General features: G+C 37.4%; 1 protein-coding gene across 4 annotated transcripts in view; it reads left to right on the plus strand.

The window, feature by feature from the left end:
- The first annotated feature begins 316 nt into the window (after window positions 1-316).
- The window catches only part of ATG10 (autophagy related 10), a 316,201-nt gene continuing 298,897 nt past the window's right edge, over window positions 317-17,620 (plus strand). For all 4 annotated transcript variants that reach the window (XM_031967128.1, XM_031967131.1, XM_031967124.1 and 1 more), the window contains exon 1: window positions 317-811. In XM_031967128.1, the coding sequence (XP_031822988.1) occupies window positions 383-811 (429 nt within the window). In that variant the 5' untranslated portion in view covers window positions 317-382. The remainder of the gene's footprint in view (window positions 812-17,620) is intronic.

Raw genomic sequence — 17,620 nt, forward strand, 5'->3', positions numbered from 1 at the left:
CCGGTTCTTAGCTCTTTCCCGCTCTGGGGCTCCTCCCTCCTTTCCCCTGGCCGTCCCTCGCTCCGGCGCACCTCGTTATTTATCGAGAGGGGTGGGGAGCGTGTGACTCGGGGGCGGAGACGCTTAGAAGGGCCCGTGTGTCATCCGTCACTTTCCTTTCATCCGCCACCCTTTTATTTTCAAGAACTGTTAAGTTGTTCTGGAGGCAAGGCCTACGTGCACAAGGTGAACGAGAGCTCAACCCCCCGAGTTGGCGACTGCCTTCCCCACCCCCCTGACTGGAGCTGCGTAGGTTTTGCTCTCCGCTCTGCACCCGTTGGCCCAATGGCGATCTTAGCTCCGCTCGTTTTTTTGTTCTTTTTTTTCCAAATTGCACCGGGGGATGGGGGTAGGCTTGGGTAAAGAGGGGTGGCTCCGGAGGCGGATGACGTCACCAGCGAAGAGGGAGGTCGCCCCGCCCCTCTTCCGCGCTGGAAACGTACGTCAGCCTCCTCCGCATCCGCCCGCCCACGCTGACGGGCCGCAGGGCTGGCGTGGGGGAAGGGAGAGGAGGAGGAGGAGAAGGAGGAGGAGCCTCTGGAAGCCGCCGGCGATCGTGAAGGGAGAGGTAGAGGGGGCGGGGCTCCGTCGCGGCTCCTCCTTCTCCTTGTCGCTCCGTGTCGGCGACCCGCGCTCTCCTTTAGGGAAGCCTCTGCCCCGGGGGCTTGGTAGGGGCGGTAGCTTAGCCGCCAGTTCCCCGGCAAGCCCCGCGCCGCCCCGCTTCCGTGCCCTGTCCGTCTTGGCGACGGAGCGAGGGGTAAAGCGGAGCGGAGTGAGTATCCATCCGTCCGGCAGTCAGTCCGTCCGTCCGGCAGTCCCCACAAGCGACCGGGAGCTCCGGAAGGAAGGGGAGGAAGGGAAGGCAAAACCAGGGAGGAGGAAGAGCTGCGCGGCCCGGCCCTGCCTGGGTGGCCTCCTTGGGCCTCCTGGGACCGAGCGTGGGCTGGAGGGAGGGGGGGAGGGGCGAGGCCGCTCCGCGCTCTCCCTTCTCCCCGTCCTCGCGGCTGCCGCCCCTGGCCGCGATCCTTCGGAGCGCTTCTCGCGTCCAGGCACTGTCCCAAGTGCTGGGGACTCGGAGAAAACGCGGGGCAGCCCTTGCCCTCGGGGAGCTTCCCCTCTTTCCCGGGTTGTTTTTTTTTTTTTTTTATTTTATGGGGTAGGCGAGGGAGCAAGGACCCTGGGAGGTGGGAGCCCTCCGGCAGGCCTTCGGGGGGGCTGAGTAATCGAGTCAGGTCTATTCCAATAGTGCGATCTGGTTGTTTGCTTTTTGCAGACTTAAGGTTTGGAAGCTTTGAACTGTCCTCTAATTGTTAATTTGGAGCTGACCTTTTTCTTTTACCTCGAATAATACATTTAAACAGTGGATCTCAAATTACTTGATAGTCTGCATCTAGGTGCCACTTAAGTCCACTGAAATGTAACCATGAAGTACAAGTTACATGAAGCAGTACATGACAAAGTGGGAAGGGATAATCGGACATATATCAAATAGCTGAAACATCAAGTTTCTCAGTCATGTAACGTGCCTATTCATGACTTAAAATCTGATAAGGACAAGGTCTTGCCAGAAATTTTTGTTGAAAGGCTACAGTTTGAGAGATGGAAGTCTTTTTGTTTTTATTTAATAGCCTTTTATTTACAGGATATATGCATGGGTAACTTTACAGCATTAACAATTGCCAAACCTCTTGTTCCAATTTTTCACCTCTTACCCCCCACCCCCTCCCCCAAATGGCAGGATGACCAGTAGATTTTAAATACATTAAAATATAAATTAGATACACAATAAGTATACATGACCAAAACGTTATTTTGCTGTAGAAAAAGAATCAGACTCTGAAATATTGTACAATTAGCTTGTGAAGGAAATCAAAGATGCAGGTGTGCATAAATATAGGGATTGGGAATTCAATGTAATGGTTTTTAGTCATCTCCCAGAGTTCTTTCTCTGGGCGTAGCTGGTTCAGTTCATTACTGCTCCATTAGAAATGATTTGGTTGATCTCGTTGCTGAGGATGGCCAGGTCCATCAGAACTGCTGGTCATCATATAGTATTGTTGTTGAAGTATATAATGATCTGCTGGTCCTGCTCATTTCACTCAGCATCAGTTCGTGTAAGTCTCTCCAGGCCTTTCTGAAATCATCCTATTGGTCATTTCTTACCAAACAATAATATTCCATAATATTCATGTACCACAATTTATTCAGCCATTCTCCAACTGATGGGCATCCATTCAGTTTCCAGTTTTTAGCCACTACAAACAGGGCTGCCACAAACATTTTGGCACATACAGGTCCCTTTCCCTTCTTTAACATCTCTTTGGGATATAAGCCCAGTAGTAACACTGCTGGATCAAAGGGCATGCACAGTTTGATAACTTTTTGAGCATAGTTCCAAACCACTCTCCAGAATGGTTGGATTCGTTCACAACTCCACCAACAATGCATCAATGTTCCAGTTTTCCTGCATCCCCTCCAACAATCATCATTATTTTTTCCTGTCATCTTAGCCAATCTGACAGGTGTGTAGTGGTATCTTAGAGCTGTCTTAATTTGCATTGAGAGATGAAAGTCCTAAGTTTGTGCACTCTTTTCTTGTATGGAGACAGGAACCTGAGTATACAGATTAAATAAGCATTGTAGACATCAACACTAAGTAGTACCATGTTGAGTTTGGTATCTTTAAACACTTCAGTGAGGCAATAGTAAAATTTATGGCATAAAAGAAATAGACATATTAAGAACTTAGAAACACTTTCCTGAGGTCATTTAGTTAGTTTACAATTGAAACAAATCCAGAGAGATTAAGTGATTTAACAGAATCACAGAATTTAAGAGTTAGAAAAGGATTTTAGGGATTATTTAGTCCTATCCATCTATGACAAATGGCTTTTTTTTTTTTTTTTTAAGACCACTTTTGGTCAATTGATGGAACTCCTTCAAGGCAGCCCATTCCATTTTTGGATGAAATTATTTTATTATTATTTGTTATTATATTTATTATTTATATTTATATATTTATTATTATTAGGAAACTTTTCCTCAAGTAAGCCTAAACAATTTTGTGGCAGCTTTACCTATATTGCTCTTTGTTCTAGTATCCTACGCCAAGCAAAGCAAGTTAAATGTCTCCTCCACAAGACAATTCTTGTCAAATGACACATCTTACTTGGGTTTCTTTCAGGCAAAACATGTCTGGTTCTTTTTTAATTTAAAAAACAAAAGATTAATAGTTTTTTCTTTTTAAAATTTGAGATCCATATTCTCTCCCTCCTTCTCCTGCTCTCCTGTCTCACCCATTAAAAAAGCAAACAACATTATCAATTACATATGTAAAATCAAAACATTTCCATGTTAGCCATCTCTCTCTCTGTTTCTCTCTCTCGCCTCTCATGTCTGTCTCACACACATATACACACAAAGTGAAAAAATTCTCAGTTCCCTCTCTGGAGTGGATAACCTTTTTTCATAATGTTTTTTGGAATTGTCTTGGATCTTTGTATTGACCTGAGTAGCTTAGTCTTTTGCATTTGATCATCATTACAATATTGCCTTTACTATAAATGTACAATGATCTCCTGATTCTTCTGACTTCACTTTGTATTAATTCATATAGCTCTTCCTATGTATTTCTGACACCATCCTGCTAGTCATTTCTTATAAAAAGTATTCCATCACAATCATATGTCACAACTTGTTAAGCCATGCCCCAATTGATGAGCATTTTCTTAATTTCCAATTCTTTGCCACCACAAAAAGCTGCTGTAAATATTTTTGTACATATAGATGTACAAGAACAGAGATCTTTTTCTTTTTTCTTTGTTCTGTTTGAAGTACAGACTTAGTAGTGTTATTGCTAGATATTACTGGATTATTGATGTCTCATGGAATCATTAACTTCCAGCTGCTCAATTCTAATGTTTAAAAAATTATTGTTTTCTTCATTGATATTTTGTACCTCTTTTTTATTTGGCTTATTCTGCTTTTTAAGGAGTTCTATTCTTCAGTGAATTGTTGTACTTCCTTTTCAATATGCCCTTTTCTACTTTTAGAAAACTATGTGGGCACTTCCAGATTATTGTCCAGAATGATTGGACCAGTTCACTCTCTCCCAACAATTCATTAATATAACTTTCCCCTTATTCTCTCCAGCATTTGTCATTTCCGATAGATGTAAGCTGGTACCTCAAGAGCTGTTTTAATTTACCTTTCTCTACTCAATAGTGATTTAGAGCATTTGACTACAGATAACTTTGATTTCTTTTTCTGAAAACTGCCTGTTCATATATTTTGACCATTTATCAATTGGGGACTGGCCCTTATTTTTGTAAATTTGACTCAGTTTTCTATATATTTGAGAAATTAGGCCTTTATCAGAGAAGCTTTAATTTTTTTTTTTTTTTTGATAGTACTTCATTGTGGTACCTTTTCCACAAAAAGTAGTTTCCTATTTCTTTTAATTAGGTCTATTTTTGCTTTTTCTTTGAGATCTTGATCTTTAACTCTTTCTTTTAAACTTCAGCTGAAGCATAGTAGAATCTATTCTAGCACTTTATTTTAACTGTGTGTGTGTGTTTCTGTTTCAAGTGTGTTGGTTGCATATAACATATTGTTGGATTCTGGTTTCTAATCCATTGTACTATCCACTTCCATTTTATTGAGTATCTTATCCCATTCACAGTTATGATTGTATATGTTCCTTTATCTGTTTTTCTTTTGTTTATCCTGTAATCTCTCTTTGTATCTTGTCTCTCCTCAAAAGTCTGTTTTGCTTCTGATCATTGTTTCCCTTAATCTACCTCCCTTTTATCATTTCTTCTTTCTCCCCTTTCTTCTCCCCTTCCTCTCCTGTTTCCTGTTGGGTAAGATAGATTTCTATACCCAACTGAGGGCATAAATTTATTCTTCCCTATTTGAAGCAGTTCTGATAAGAGTGAGGTTTAATATTAAATGCCACTCTCTCTCCCATTCTACCTCTCCCTTTCCCTTTTCCCAGTGCATCTTTTTTTTAAAGATGATTTTAAAATAATCAACTCATACCTGTGCTCTCTGTGTAGACTCCTAATTGTCCTGAGTTATATGTGTATCATCTTCTCACAAAGAAATGTAAATAGTTTAAATTTATTGAATCCCTTGAAATTATTCTTTCATGTTTACCTTTTATGCTTCTTTTGAGTTTTGTTGGGTAAATTATTCTTGATTGAAGTCCTGGCTCCTTTGCTTTCTGGAATATCATATTCTGTGCCCTCTACTCTTTTATAACATGGCAGTTTCTAAGTCTTGTGTGATCCTGACTATGGTCCCACAATATTTGAATGGCATATTTTTGGCTGCATGCAATGTTTTACCTTTGATTTGGGAGTTTTGGAGTTTGACCATAATATTCCTGGGAGTTTTTATTTTGTCATCCCTTTGAGGAGGTGATATGGCAAATTATTTCAATTTCTATTTTATCCTCTGAACCTAAGGTATCAGGGCAATTATAATTTCTTGAAATATAATGTGTATTTGCAGTTATGATTTTCAGGTTCAATAAGGACTTCATTGTTTTTCCTTGATCTATTTTCCACGGAAATATTTCACATTTTATTCTGTTTTTTCATTCTTTTGACATTTAAAAAAAATTGTATCTCGATGTCTCATGGAATCATTAACTTCCAGCTGCTCAATTCTAATGTTTTAAAAATTATTGTTTTCTTCATTGATATTTTGTACCTCTTTTTTATTTGGCTTATTCTGCTTTTTAAGGAGTTCTATTCTTCAGTGAATTGTTGTACTTCCTTTTCAATATGCCCTTTTCTACTTTTAAAGTAATTTTCTTAAGTGTATTTTTGTGCCTCTTATGCCATTAGTCTAACTCTGTGTTTTAAAGTGTTATTTTCATTACTTTTTGTGTGTCTCTTACCAAGTTAATTCTTTTTTCATGATTTTTTTACATCACTCTGATTTCTTTTCCCAATCTTTGGTTTATTACCCCTATATCTTTAACTGTTATAGGAATTCTTGCTGGATATTGGGTCATTACCTTTTTTTTTTTTTTAAACATTGTTGTCTTCTAAGTTTGTGTCTTGATTTTCCTTGATATTTTTATAATCAAATCATGATATGGATAGAAAGATTATCTCTAAGCAGATTCTTAGAGTTTTGTATCTATCCCTAGCCTTTCTTCTGAGCTGTAGTCATTCATCACCAGTTATCTTTTAAACCTCTCAAAATGAATGCCTGGAGGTAATGCAAACTCAACTTGTTTAAGACAGAACTCTTCTTTCCCGGTCCCCCAACCCTCTCCCTTTTTGAATATCCTTAATTACTGCCTAGGGCTTTAAGAACCTCCTATTCACTAATTTAAACCTTAGTGTCATCTTTTGATTTCTCAGGTTCATCCACTTTACACATCCAATTTATTGCCAAATCTTGTGGTTCTATTTTCATAACAGCTCTTTTACACATTACCTTGTCTCACACAGCAACAGCCCCACTTCAGGTCTTCATGATCTTTTGTTAAGTGGTCTTTTTATCCCAAGTCTCTTCTCACTCCAATTCATCTTCAATTCAGCTTCAACTCAGTAAAATAATTTCTCTAAAGCATAGGTCTAATCATATTACTCCCATTATATTGAGAATCAAATATCAACTCTTCCTTGGCATTTAAAGCACCTTTTTCCTACCTTTCCATCATTTTATTTTTTAAGTTTATTTTTAATTTTTGAGTTAACAAAAATCTAATTTCTCTCCTTGAAAGTTATTTATTTTTATAATATTGTTATTGTAAAAATTGGTCTGGTTTTGCTCATTTCACTCTGTATCAGCTCATATAAGTTTTTTTCAGGTTTCTCTGAAACTGTCTCTTTCATTATTTCTTAATGCATATACAAATATATTATATTTTAATTACAATCTTTTACAATAATTTGTTCAACCATTTACCAGTTGAAGGGCACCTCCTTAGTTTTCAATTCTTTGTCACTACAAAAAGAACTTCCATAAATATTTTTGTACATGTGGTTCTTTTCCTCTTTCCTGTCTTCTTATATTTGGTCCCTTTTCATACACTGTACAGTCCAGGAATACTGGCCAGTAACTTTCTGCTGTTTTCGATGATACTCCTTTGCCCTATTCCTGTTTTGGCTCCTTGCTCTTATTTCAAATTATATTAGCTGGTCTTTTGATTTCATCTCTTTACTCTGTATTGATGATGGATAATCTTCTCTAGCTAGTCTTTTTGCCTGTTCTCCCCTAATTTCCTACTGCTTATTGGAGAGCTTCACATAGATCTAGGTTACCTAAAACAGCATTCAAAACACTTTGATTTCTGAAGCCCTGTAGTAATTTTAAATTTAAGATAATAGGATTAAGAGCTGAGTAATCTTGTTATAGGCATTTATTAGCTGTGTGAACTATGGCAAAGCTTGTGAAACTTTTTCTTCTTAAGACACCTTTTTGCCTAATAAATTTTTATATGACCTGGATAAGTAAGTTTATAAAAATACGTATATAAACAAACATTTGCTGATAATGTCATAATTTTGCAACATTCAGTTAGGAGACCTTATATACTTGTATAAACACACATATATATATACTTATATACAGTATACTTTATATACAATATATACTTATGTACTTATATTTGTGACCCACAATTTAAGAAACTAGGACCCAGGGTAAGTCATTTAATATCTTTGGGCCTCAGTTTCCCCATATGTAAAATAAGATTATTGGAGTTAATGACTTCCAAGGCCACTTCCAACCTCTAAATAATTGATCCTGTGAAACTGGATCATAAGTCATAAAGATTTCAGTGACTATTCCAGTAGGCACATAGAACTCACTCATCAGTTCCATAAAAATATAACACCAAAATATCTTCTTTGATGTTTGGTGCAGTTGAGTACCATCTTGGTATTTTTGTCCTTTTATTTCTGTGATGGTATTTCCTGGTCTATCTTCTTGGTTTCCTTTGCTGATACCGTTTTCTTCCATTCCTAAATATCTGGCTTCAGAATCTCATCTTTTCCTTGGTGGTCTCATCTACTACCATTACTTCAATTATCATTTCTTATGCAGATGACTTCTTAGTCTTGAATTCTGGAGCTCTGACCTTCTATTCAGAGTATTTCCAGGAACTTCTGCCCCACCCCTTAAAAAAAAAATAGATGAATGATTGTAAAAGCATTTAAGTGCTTACTGTGCAAAGTGCATGGGAAAGGAATGGAAAAGTAAGACAGTCCCTGTTCTTAAGGATCTTGCATTCTGATGGGCAGACAGCAATTTAAGATTTCAGCTGTAAGTCAGAGGAAAAATTATGCAATAAAAGAATAACAAAAAACACTATCTTGCTTTTTTAAACTTCCCTTTTTCCAGTAAAGGTAATATTATTTCAGTCCTACGACTGCAGTTTTCTTCCATTTTGGAACACCTCACTTCCTAAAAAAATAGCTATTGATTCTTCCTTAGCAACATCTCATATCTAACTCCTCCTTTCTACTCACTGCTACCCCTTTAATTCAGGTTCTTGGCTTTCCTAAGCTTTAGCTTTTTAGCCAATTAGGTTGTGGTCTCAGTTGCTTATAGAATTAACTTTTAACTCTTATATTCAGCATTTAAGGTTCTTCCTAATCTAGTTCCAAATAATCTTTATAGTCTTATTTCATACCCTTCTCACATATTCTTTGCTCCTTCAAAACAGTGACTTCATATTTCCCAAGTTACTTTCCTCCTCCTTATAGTGTTTTCTGCTCAGAAGAGGAACCCCTTATATTTCCACCTGTTGAAGTCTTCCTTCAGAGCTTAGCTCCAGTGCCATCTTCTCTGTGAGGCAGAATTTTATTAGAGACCATGAAATGCATTTTATATATAATAATGTGCTTTAGCAGAATTCTTCAGTTTATTGTTATTGTTGATGTTGTTGATGTTTGTTCTTCATTCTTGAAGAGAACCATGACATCAGTGGGATGATATCATGACATGCAAGTGAATTGGATTTAAATGAGGGAGGTTTGGACAGTCACCTGCCTCACTTTCCCCTCCAGAACCATCTGGGTCCAGTGGCCAGACATAGATCAGGACAATTGGAAAAGGTGGGGAAATCTTGACCTTTTTAAACTAGTCTTCAACAAGTCTCAGTTTGACTGAAGCTGCACCATTCAGTGATTAAGGCTAAGTATCAGTGGGCATAAGAACACTCTTGAAAACATTTGTAAAGCAAAGAGAAGCTGAGTAGTGAGCATGATGTTAGTAGAAAGAGCATTAGATTCTTCAAGGAACTGAGGGTTCTAGTCCTGCCTCATATGTTTTCTGCCCAAATGGCCTAGGTAGAGTCGCTTGACCTTATCTCTGAGCTTCATTTTCCCCATTTTAAAAGTGGAATAACAGTTTGCTCTGCCTAGAAAATGAGTGTGGAAATGCTTTGAAAATGAAAATACATTGAAAATGTTATTATTTTATGGCTACAGAAAGCATTCTAGCTTCTGCCACTGGTGGAGTATGGAAATGGAAACTATGTAAAAGAAGGTTTGGATAGATTAGCACCAATTGATCATTGCTGTTGGAAAAACAATGCAATTAAAATAGCATTATCTTGTCAGTTATATTATTACAAAAGTAATAATATCTTGGGACTAAAAACAGTTGATGTCATAGTATTGATTAAATGATAAAAAAAACAGTTTGTGGATAGGATAGAAAGACTAATAAAAAAGAAAGAAAAATAGGCAAAAAAATGAAAAAATAAAAAATAAGTGAAACCTTAAAATATTCTTTTTCTTTTTTTTTCTTTTTTGGTAGTTTTAAAATATATATAAGGCAGTATATTAGAGTGGAAAGGCATTGACACTAGTATCAAGGCCTGGGTTCAGATCTCAGCTCTGAATTTAGTATCTTCATGATCTTGGTCATGTTGATGAAGTTTAGGTTTTGGGGTTCCCTTTAGTAGGGAGCCAAATGATAAGGTCTAGATTTAGGGAACCAAAATGAGATAAGGGTTTCTGGTGCTCAGGGAGTTAAATGATAAGGTCTAGTGGCAGATTCGGGATTCAGGGAACCAAATGGAGAGGTTTGGCTCCCCTGTACCCCCTTGGGATTTGGCACAAGGGTAGGGAGTTTTGGGGAACTCCCTTCTGGCTGCACAGAGATTCTCTGTAAAGGAATTTACAGACCTGAAAACCTAGATTGATAAAAGATTTACTATAGGGATTTGGGATGTAAGGTTAGAAATCCTGACAGAGAGGCATAAGATCTTGTTAGGGAGTGGGCATATGTTTCCTTGGGATGGCATGGCATAGCTTAGCATGGCATGTTTGGAACATCTGCAAAGAGAGGATTTTAGTTTGGCTTTTTTATAATAGGAGCTTTGGATATAAGCTGAAGGGGGCTCGTGGGTGGAGTCCCAAGTTGGCTCATCTATTGGCTGGGTTTCAGCTTGAGCTGGAATTTGAATAGAATTCAGGGAGTTTCTTCAATTCAATAGGATTGGAATTCTTTTTGCTAGATAGCAAACTGTTTTGTTTGCTTTCCCTTTGGTAGGGTCCCTCACTGAGGCAGGGTTGAAGGAGATTTTCTCCTTCAAAGGATTTTTAGAGTTTCAGGGTCCCTTCTTCAATGGCATTTAACTTGTCTGGTCTTCAGACCCCTCCTGTAAAATGAATGATTAGATGGCTCTGAGATCTCCCTGCCATCTCTACTTCTATGATCCTCTGTTGTAGGAAAGACTAAAACATTTTATATTAGTATGATGGCATGGTTTGTTGTTCAAACACTTCCTTTCAAATGGCTCAAACAAATATTCCTAAATTATAAAAACAATTAAACCTTTCTTGAGGCTTTCTGTGAAGGCTCATTTTGGCCTAATTCTTAATTCATCTGTATTGGTTGATACATAACTGTCCAGTGTGTATTCTTTTGTGTTTTAGAAAAATAAATCAAAAAGCTATAATGAAAACATATCTTTTAGGTCAGAATTGTATTGCTTTTGGCTAAAAGCCATTGTAGAAAATTCATTCTATAACTTTCTAGCAGCTATTCCAAGTCCATATGTTTGTTAGCAGGAAAAATTGTGAAGTAGACTGTGTTTTCCATCTGTCCCACTTGTTTTTTTTTTTTACTGCTCCATTTCAGTACCCTAAGGTGTTCATAAAATGTGACAGCTGCCCAAGCCCCCCACCACAGTGCCCTACGCATGTATCCAATTGACCCTATGTTCTAAACTATTATTGCCATCTTCACCTGCCGACATTTAGTAATCCAATATCCCATTCCTGAGATCCTTGCAAAACTTTTAATCCTTTGGAACTAATTTAAACTAAGTTGCTAATAGCTTAATAACTAGCATTATTTTGAGTGGAAAGATAATAGTATTTGGAGTCAGAAGGTGTTAGATTCCTGTTTCTAACACTTAGCATGTGAAATTGGATAAATTATTTCACCTTTCCTTTCCTATCTAACCTTTGGATACCTAATAGTGATGCTGTGAGAAAATGTTTTGTAAATCACAAAGCACTAAATAAATGTTTTTTTATTATTACACTTTCTAGATGCCATTTTTCCAAGAGTCTCTAGCTAATAAATGGCAGAGTCTGGGTGATAGCTTTCTTTAAGTATTTGAAAGGCTTTTCCTCCAAAGAGGGATTTGCCTTATTTTACTTCTTCCAAGGGGACAAAATTAACAGTGGATGAAAATTAAAAAGAGGGTCAGATTTAGGCTTGTGTAAGGAAAAACTTTCTAAGAAAATAGTGCTAGCTAAATTAGTTCAGAAGAAGGGGGAGGTTAAGTGGAGAGAGGGCAGTGAGTTTCCAGCCCCTCCCCAAGTCTGCAAGCAAAGGCAAGATGAAAACTGGTTAGAGATGTTGTGCAGAATATTTGACCTTGGCTCCCATGGGGACTGACAGGCAGCCCCCAAGAAGGGTGATAGGGCAATAGGAGCCTGCTGTTGTGATGACTTTGGGATAACATGCACTTTCTTACTGTCTAGGACTATTGGAGGACTGAGGGAAGAAAATTGTTTCATCTGACTGGGCTTCCCAAGAGCAGATATATGCCTAAAGATAATGTTTAGCAGTTGTGTGAGGAATGGTTTAGAAAGGGGAGAGAATGGACTCTGAACCACGTGTTAGGAAATTACTGATGTAGATTAGGCAGCAGCATATGGAGGGCTCAAACAAAAGCGGCAGGAATGGGATCAGAGAAGAGAGGGGAGATGGGAAAGTCATTGTAGATCTAGAACTCACCTTGGTAACTGATGCGTTTATTGGTAGAAGGGGGATAACAGTCCTATGTTGGGACTAATAAATGATATCTATCTTTTCATGATTCTTTTGCTTCCTCCACATCCCTGTGTTCAATCAGATTGTTAGATCATAGTTCCTACAAATAACTGTATATGAAGAGGGGAAATGGCTTTTCAGACGCTATGTCCCATAATTTAAAAAAGAAAATACACCCATCATGTGGTAAATATCAAAATGTTATTCTATAACCTAATAGGGTCAAGATTTGGCACCATAGACTTTTCTGACAGTTGCTACCTTTTCTTATGGGAAAGGTTGGTATAGTTGGTTAGCTCACAGTGACATTGTAATGGCCAATAAGTCTAAACCTTTCTCATTCTTTCCTTTCCCAGTTAGAAAAATGACATGCCTGTTTCTAACACTAGGCATGTGAAATTGGATAAATTATTTCACTTTTCCTTCCCCATCTAACCTTTGGATACCTAATAGTGATGTTGTGAGAAAATGTTTTGTAAATCATAAAGCCTCATAGTCTTATCTCCATCTATTGGGTCATTTGGGGAAGACTTTCTCCTTCAATCTTTTGCCTTCACTTCCCTTTCTATTCCTCTCTTCAGAATTTAGTGGCACAGTACATAAAACTCTTACCTTGGAGGTTAGAATATCCAAATTCAAATTTAGTCATTTTAACTTTTCAACATTAGTTTCTTCTTCTGTAAAATAGGTTAACACCTGTCTTACAGGATTTGTTGTAGGGATCAAATGAGATGATATATATATGGAGTCCTTTACAAAGTTTAAATGCTATACAAAAGCTAGCTATTTTTATTATTACTGAAGGTAATAGCTTTGGGGAAGCCTTTGAGGAGATTATAACCAATAGTAATGATTCAGTTTGAGGGACTATGAGGAAAAAAGTCCCTGGTCCCATTCTAATTTTATCTTTGGGAGTTTAGCTGTGAAAATACAGGATAAATTGCTCATAAAATGTGCCCTGGTGTTTTACTTTTTGACCAGCTGGGTACCCAAAATGTGTAAGGTCCTTGCTTATATGAAATCACTTCAGAACTGTTTCTTTTCCCCTTCTTCCCTCCCTCCCCCTTAGAAAAATCTAGGGATATTTACAGTTATATTCAAAACAGTGGAAAAAGAATTCTTTATATTAAAAGACCAATTAAAAAATTTACCACTGCATAGTGAACATGAAAAATCTATATTACAGATGAAGGAAGCCCTAGAGAGAAAAAGCCTTGTCTGTATACATGAAAGAGAGAAGATACTCTCAGCTTCTTGCCTATGTTGCTAGTAATATTACTTGTGGGTCATTCTTTGATCCAAATGATCCTGTCACTGGTGAGGGTCTGCCTATAGAGTATCTATCTGGTCTTCCTTGAATACTATGTCTTTTCTAAACTTTGCCCATCTTCCAGTGTCTCAAAACTATGAAGCTGCCAGATCTCATCTTCTCTTGACCCCAAACTCCATTCAGCCATGCCAAATACTCCCTGATCCACCCCTCTTCCCTAGGAAGATAATTTCATTAATCCACAAAAGCTTTTGGGAGGACCTATGCTATATTATGAAAATCACAATCCTATAATGATCTGGTATGTTCAGATAGTTTGGATACTTATTTTTCTTTATTTCTTTTAGCCTCCTTTTTCCAATCTAGGTAATATTGATTTTATGTGGTTTTTAAATTCATAAGAAGAAATGTCACCAACCAAAAATAATGAAAAGACAGCTCTACCTACACTAGAAAAGAAATCACACAAAATGTTATTTTGGAAGATAGTCTATGGAAATTGTTTTAAGTTAAAAAGAAAGAGCAATTGAATGATACTTATCCATGGTGTAAAGAGTTCACTAAAAAGTTGTAGTATCAGTAGTTTCAAGGTAAGCTCCTGCATGCTTCCCATCCTATTTACTAGATTGTATTTTGTAAGTAAGATTACCTTTTTTGCTCTTTGGAAATCACTCAAACTTTAGCTGCATCTAAAAGTTTTATAGTTAGAAGCTTAAAACAATTAAAATAGCTATTTGGTAAATATGAACTGAACTAAGATATTCATTAAATATCTTTTTTTGGCTATAAAAATGTATTTTCATAGAAATAAAAGGCTCATTCTTAAGCAAAAGGTATGCATTTGCATGACTCATGAGTAGTAGATTTTATATTTAGAATTTAAGATTTTTCTATTCTTAACAATGCTTTGGACTTATATATCTGTTTAAAATTCTCAAGTATTTACTGTGTACAGGGTTATGTATCTTTAAGGATTATCTTTGATATATACTTTACTCATAGGCATGCACAAGGTTGAATGTTATGGCACACGGGGGGGGGGGGGGGGGGGGGGGGGCGGGGGGGGGGGGGGGGGGGGGGCGGGGGGGGGGGGGGCGGGGGGGCGGGGGGGGGGAAGGAAGGAAGGAAGGAAGGGAAGGGGAGGGGTGCGGAACACATTACCAATGATACTGTATGGATGTGTTATAGACCAGAACTCTGTACTTGAAACAAGGATTCTTACAAGGTGCTAACTCAATGGAATTGATAAGACAATGATTATCTAGTTTAGCATGGTGCTTAATAGTTCTCTAGTTCAGTACATGAACTTAGTACTTAATGTAGTTCTATAAGATTAGCACATATTCTACAAGATACACACCTACTATGATGTAAGTAAAATAGAGCCTATAAAGCTGGGACAAATTTTGCTATAGTCAGAGAGCCAGAGAAGGCAGAGGACAAGTGGCTCGGAGACAGACTAGGAGAAGATAGAAGACTGGAGGCAGGAACACAAGCTCTTGGAGCCAAGGAGACAGATTCCCTCCATCTCACACCACTGTGGTGGCTGGCCTCCTGCACTTCCACCACTGAGACTAAGACCTGTCTGGAGGTCCTCCAGAAAGCTAGCCGAAGCCCCAGCCAAGGAAACTAAACTTTGAAGGAGATAATAAAGAATTTGAACTTTATCCCTGGCTATTCTTGTGTTGATTAATCAACTGAAACAATGACTGGTCCAGAGACCTCCAGAAAACCAACCAGAACACTATATGGATGCATGCATCTTCACTGGAAACATCCTTGTGGAGAGATAGGATGATGTAGTAGAATTAAGATGGACTGGCCCTGGAGGCAGGAGGCCAGACTTTTAAAATAGTGCTCTGACAGGTACTGGTTTTCTCTATGATTTGCAGCAAATACCTTTACCTATGTGAATCTCAGTGTTCTACTCTTTTAGAATCCTTGAGAGCAGAGACTTTGCATCCCTTGCATAATATATGCATGTACTTTGCATCAGACCTGATACAGAGTAAGTGCTTAATGAATACTTGTTGATGAATTGATTATAAAATGGGTACAGTACTTACTGTAGTGTAGGGTTGTTGTGAGCAATGTGATTTGAGAACTTTAAAACATTATATACTATGACAACTCACATTTAGAGAGTGTTTCAAGATTAAAAAAAAGTACTTTCCTCTTCTATGGGGAGAAATCCCTCACTGCATACATGGAAGAGAAAAGACCCCCTTAGCCTCTTGCCTGCGTAGTCAGTGGGTGAAAAATTATAGTACCCCTGGGTCATGGTCTAATCCAGATGAATCTCTCACTAGTGGTGGTCTGTTTACAGAACAGATCTGGTCTCAAGCTGCTAAAATTTAAATTTGCACTAATACTTTTGATACACTCTGTATATCAATCTAATAGATCAGTGAATGTGTATTAAGTTCTTATGTAGCAGGCCTATGCTAATTGCTATGGATACTGTGACAAAAAGTGATATGGTGACTCCTTGGTGATTAAAATTTAATGAGGAAGTAGCATACATACATAACTATGTACATAATATATATATATATATATATATATATATATATATATATATATATATATATATATATATAAAAGGAATATAAGATTGTCTAGGGAGTGTTTACTTTTTACCAGTAGTTGGGGAAGATCAGGAAAGATTTGACATAGAAATTGATACTTCATCTGAGACGGGAAGAATACCAGAATTTCCAAAAGGTAGAAATAAAGTGGGAGGGTGTTTTTGGCATGGGGGATAGCCGTTGACAAGACACTGAGTTCATGTGTGCACATATTATCTTTCCCATTTTATACATGAGGAAGCTGTACCACAGAGAGCTTAAGTGACTTGTCCACAGTCAAAAAGATTGAGAGCAGAGATTCCAATGTGAATAAATGTCCTGATTCTTGGTCTAGGCCTCTTTGCAAAATGCCATGCCATCTTATGAATGAAAGTCCCCATATTCCAATTTGTATGTCTAAAACTATGAAACCTTGAGAAGACCAGGGTACTAAAACTGTCAAAAGGTATATGTAATCATGTTGCTTTTCATTTTTAATGAGCTAAAATACATATAAGCAAGAAACAATCAAATTATAGGACACATCTGTATGACCTAAATGGAGATGCGTAGATCCTTTTTAATGAAATTCTTGATTTTATAGTCAAGTTTTATAGGATTTGAATTGTTGGACGTCATATCCTATCTTTCAGTGAAACCAAGATTTTAAATTGTTGGAAAATATGGAACTAAATTTATTCACTTTGTTTTATATATTTGGTCATCTTTCTGGTACTACTATTATGTTAACTGGGTAATATATTACTATTGAATGGATTTGTAATTTTTAACACTTATTTTGACTAGTATGGTAAAATCTCAGCTAATTGAAATATTTGGGGAATGGAATATTCTGACTGATTTAACATTAACTAGAGATTTGTTTGAACCATTAACATTTTTTTTCCCTAAACATATTTGTATACTTCTCTGCCTTAATAACAAGAGTATGCTGAACACAATTTAATCTGTACTTGATGAGTTAGGATCTCATTATTCTGAACATGAGTTTTTCTTAAAAAAGATTACATGGCATAGTACTAATGATAATGAATTCAATTCGAAACACATTTATTAAATTTTATTTTTAGTTTAAAGTTTAGTATATACCTGCTGTGCCTTAAATCACTGTGCTTGTCTCAGAGTTTATGACCTGATTGGGGTGCCACATGTACACAGAAGCATGACATTGTTGAGATTCAAAGGAGATCCCAAAAGATTGGGATTGTAGACCTGTGTCAGGAGATGTCTCATAAGAATTTGCAGGCTTGAATCCATTTCCAAGTCAGGGGGCAAAGTTTATTATAATTGTTAATGCCAACTAAAGTGGTCTAAATTCCAAAAGATTTTTAGCAAAGAACCAGGAGCAAGGAGATAAATTTATAGGGAAAAGATACAGAAATTAGATGCTTATTGTCACCGATATGCTAATTTTATGACTTAGAGGTGGAGTTGAGGAGTGGTCTGGTTTGCCCCTTATTAT

Source organism: Sarcophilus harrisii, chromosome 1 (assembly GCF_902635505.1).
Source record: "Sarcophilus harrisii chromosome 1, mSarHar1.11, whole genome shotgun sequence".
Taxonomy (NCBI): domain Eukaryota; kingdom Metazoa; phylum Chordata; class Mammalia; order Dasyuromorphia; family Dasyuridae; genus Sarcophilus; species Sarcophilus harrisii.